Source organism: Thermobia domestica, chromosome 9, assembly GCF_964235325.1.
Source record: "Thermobia domestica chromosome 9, izTheDome1.hap1.1, whole genome shotgun sequence".
Taxonomy (NCBI): Eukaryota; Metazoa; Arthropoda; class Insecta; order Zygentoma; family Lepismatidae; genus Thermobia; species Thermobia domestica.
In genome coordinates, this window is record NC_137462.1 from 74,541,893 (window position 1) to 74,545,899 (window position 4,007).

At 34.3% G+C, this 4,007-nt stretch overlaps 1 protein-coding gene across 1 annotated transcript; it reads left to right on the forward strand.

The window, feature by feature from the left end:
• The first annotated feature begins 1,444 nt into the window (after positions 1–1,444).
• On the forward strand, positions 1,445–3,280 carry LOC145660880 (glutamate receptor ionotropic, delta-2-like). Its single transcript, XM_081726309.1, has one exon. It carries the CDS (start codon positions 1,445–1,447, stop codon positions 3,278–3,280), a length of 1,836 nt encoding a protein of 611 aa, XP_081582435.1.
• The last annotated feature ends 727 nt before the right edge of the window (positions 3,281–4,007 follow it).

Here is a 4,007-nt window from a genome sequence, read left to right on the forward strand (position 1 = left end):
AAAAAGGCGTGTAACTCGTTACCAACCGTCTGTTACTATTGCTATGTTACGAGCTCTCCTCATCACGAAAATTCTGTCTCGACTTGTGATGTGGGCTACTTTGCTACTTCCTAACCTTCAGAAGGGACATCGTTCTAACGCTATTTAACAAATGATACCTGAAACATCTAAATTAAACGTCGGCAAATATCTTATTAAATTACAAATTGTGGTATGCATATAGCTAAGTATAGCAAGTTACATAGAACAGCTCTATCAGTCTGTTTCTCTATCGGTTTGCCTGTCGAGAGCTGTCAGACCAAAAACGTTGAGATAGCAAGACATATTATTTCTAATAGATTCAGTTCTAAAGAATAGGCTCCATCTCCATCCTTACCCTTCTATTCAAACCAAAAGTGATAGATCTGTAATTTTGATTTCAATATTGCATCCCCATAGTTTGAGTTTCTCAACGTAAATACAAGTTCACTTCTTAGAATAATTGAAAATAGAATACAATTTCCTAGAAAAATATTTATCAGAATAAGTACGTATATCAAAACGATAACATGAAGTTGAATATTGTCTTTAGCTTTATTTTGAACTTTTAGTTAAAAAAAAAAAAAAACTCACGAATATGTTAACGGATTCACTTTCAGGTACAACTTTGAACATTACTGACTTCCATTTCGTTTTTTTTATTATTATTTTTTTTTTGTTTTTTGTTTGTTTGTTTCTTTTTTACATTTGTTTTAAGAACAGCTTGGTACTTTCTTCTTTATTGAGTACTAGAGAGGTTTGATGGCTACACAATATTTCCTAAAGAATTACGACTCTACTTAATAAATGTTATTTCAAATGACAGCATTTGTTGTTACACCTTGACGGCTGGCATTCTTCACTAATTTCGAAATATTTTATAAATCGACTTGCTACTCCTTACTTTATTAGCTACTTAGGCTTTAATAAAGCAACTTTTTACTCTATGTCAACTTATTGGAATATAATATGAAATGAGGGTAAATATATGAATATTATGAAGTAATATACCGTTTCTTACTGCTTAATGTACAATGAAATGGCAGAATTATAAGAATCGATTACATAAAAGGAATGAAATATAATGGGTTAATGCTTACATGTCTATCCACTATGTATATATATAAGGCAATTTATCTATGTTACTAATGTATATCCTTAAATTCGTATGCGTGTTACAGTATAAATTGAATTCCATTATCTAGATAATGTTACTGCCTAATGCATTGTGTAGATTACGAACAAACGTATTTAATGGAGTCCTCAAAGATAAGTTAATTCAGTTGCTAGCGTGTAAGCTGGAAAGGAGCTCGTCGTAATTATGAAAATACTGCAAATACGTACCACAGCTATAATACTCTTTGTTCTGATATTTCGTCTAAGCACTAGTAAAATCGAAGTGTTCAGCACTGTGGACAAGAAAGACATGCTCTTAAATAATGTTGTTAATGTTGGCAAGTATTTGTTACAAGAACACTTTGCTACTACAAAAAGTTTTACAATTGTAGTAAAGGATAAACTTGAGAATGTAGCACAGAGTGTTGTAGACAATTGTAGTACCCCTGTTCTGTGGACGGTATACCCAAATGAGGTATCACAAACAAGTGAATTTTCTTCTAGAATATACACTTCACAAGATATTACCTACTTAATATTTCTGCAATATTCTAGTTCTCTAAGACATCTTCTGGAGCAAGTGGCATCCACTTTTTCTTGGAACCCAAGAGGACGATTTGTTGTTTTCTATTTATCACCACCAAATCATTCCCATGATATCATAGACATATGCAATATATTTTGGAGTTTGGATATATTAAACGTAATCATATTAACACAGACATTACCAGAAAATATCACAAAAATTAATGCTAAAAAAGTACCAGCAGCAGTTCCAATATTTTCATATTTCCCTTTCGCAGAAGGAAGATGCGGTAAGGTTGATGAATACAGACTCTTGTATACCGTCCACCCTAGCAAGCACTTACAATCAAAGAATAAAATTGTTTTATTCCCTGAGAAGGTAAATAATTTATATGGATGCCAGTTTCCTATTGGAATTGTGTCTACTAGGATATTCTTTAAAGCTGGAGTAACAGCCAACGGGAAAATGCAATTTACCGGATTTGTTGGAGAACTTGTTTCTGTATTAGCCCAAAAATTGAATTTAACTATTCGTGTTAAGATGTCTGAAAGTTCTCCAATGTGGGGATGGCGATTAGAAAATGGCACTTTTACAGGGTTGATGGGGTTTTTACAAGAAAAGAAGATATATTGTATATTTTTCCCTGTATTCATGAGACCCAAGTACTCGGAAACGTTTGATGGTGTCAACTCTTACTCACCTTATTCGTATGGTTGGCATATACCTTCACCTGGACTTGTACCTCACTGGAAGGTAATATTTCTCCCTTTTTCTACGTTATTATGGGGACAGATACTTGGTGTGTATTTTGCAGTATCTTTCACAACGCGTTATATTACTAAACATGGGCGCACGGTTAGAACATCAAAAATTGAGGGTGAAGACAGTTTTCTAATGACTTTAAGTGTTCTACTTAGCTTATCTATTCCCAAACAACCATCTTTAGGATTGTCCAGATTTAACTTCCTAGTTTGGGTTCTGTGTGCCTTGGTTATCAGCTCATGTTATACAAGCTCGCTTGTTGGTTTCCTGACAAAACCACAATATCTTCCTCGTATTCGCAACGTGGAAGAACTCGCAAAATCAGAATTAAGTGTTTATGGATTCCGTGATCATAAAGAGTTCTACAATACCAACAACCCCATCGATAAAGATATCTACAACAGGTACATTATAGTAAAAATTGTTGTTCCTTTGTACGAACGTGCTGCTAAACAACGTGATATAGCGTTTATTAATGACTATACTTTCGCTCAGTACGTTTTGCCAAGATATGTGGATTCGCATGGGTATCCATTATTGTACGTAGCTGAAGAAAGAATTGCTCATCGTCCAACATTTTATTTTGTACGTAAAGGATCTCCGTTTTTCAGTGTCTTGAATTCAGAATTAGAGAAGTTTGAAGAGTGTGGGCTATTGATGAAATGGAAGGCTGACTTGATGCCTTTAGCATATGCTCATTTACCAAAGCATGGTTACAAAGACTCTTCGGGCGAGAACGTAAAGATATCTCTTGCTAGCTTAAGTGGAGCATACGTGATACTTCAATCTGGTCTTGCGGTGAGTTTAGTGGTATTTTTGCTGGAAATTTTCAGTCGTCGTCTGAAGAAAATCACGTAGGCTATAAATCAAAATTAAATCTAGTAGGATTTTGCTTTCCAGTAGGCTTACTCACCTTCACTTTACACAGAAATCATCTTAAAACTACCTAGTACTGCTATAAATTCTATCACTCATGCACAAGATCCTACCTACAAAATTAATAAAGCTAAAGAAACAAACATCGCCATATTTATTCATCAAGTAACAAACGTGAGAAATACTAACATATTAACAACATGCAAATTGACCTATCTTTTTCTTAGTAGAAAGTCATATATGATGGGGCCATTCGTCTATATTACGCTCAATTTGCAGGGCGAATCGCTTCACAGCATGGACAAGGGTTTGTTTTAGGGATTTACATTGGGGTGAAGTTTACGCAATTCTCTTCAGTTAACGCTACAAGTGATAGTCTACTACAGATTTAAGTCTGGATTCCAAACCGAACAACCTTCACAATTCAAGTATATCCTTTTTTTGTAAGTCACACTTGTATTATTTTGGTCTTGTGCATGGAAGTAGAATTCTGTCGAAATATCAATCTTTATTTTTATAGGAAATGTTAAGAAATTTTAGTATAATGTCTAACATAATTTACTGATACGTCTTTGCCATTGTTTTTATCCTTTGCTCACAAAAATTATGACATTAAACCCCAATATAACTTATCTCCCACTATACCATCACCGAAACTTCATTATGGCCTCTTTGAATTCGGGGAGCAGCTTCAGAAGCTTTTCTAGAG

What these genes read in the sequence shown, in the direction of transcription:
- LOC145660880 (XM_081726309.1), top strand. Translation starts at nt 1,445, where the DNA reads ATGCTCTTAAATAATGTTGTTAATGTTGGCAAGTATTTGTTACAAGAA.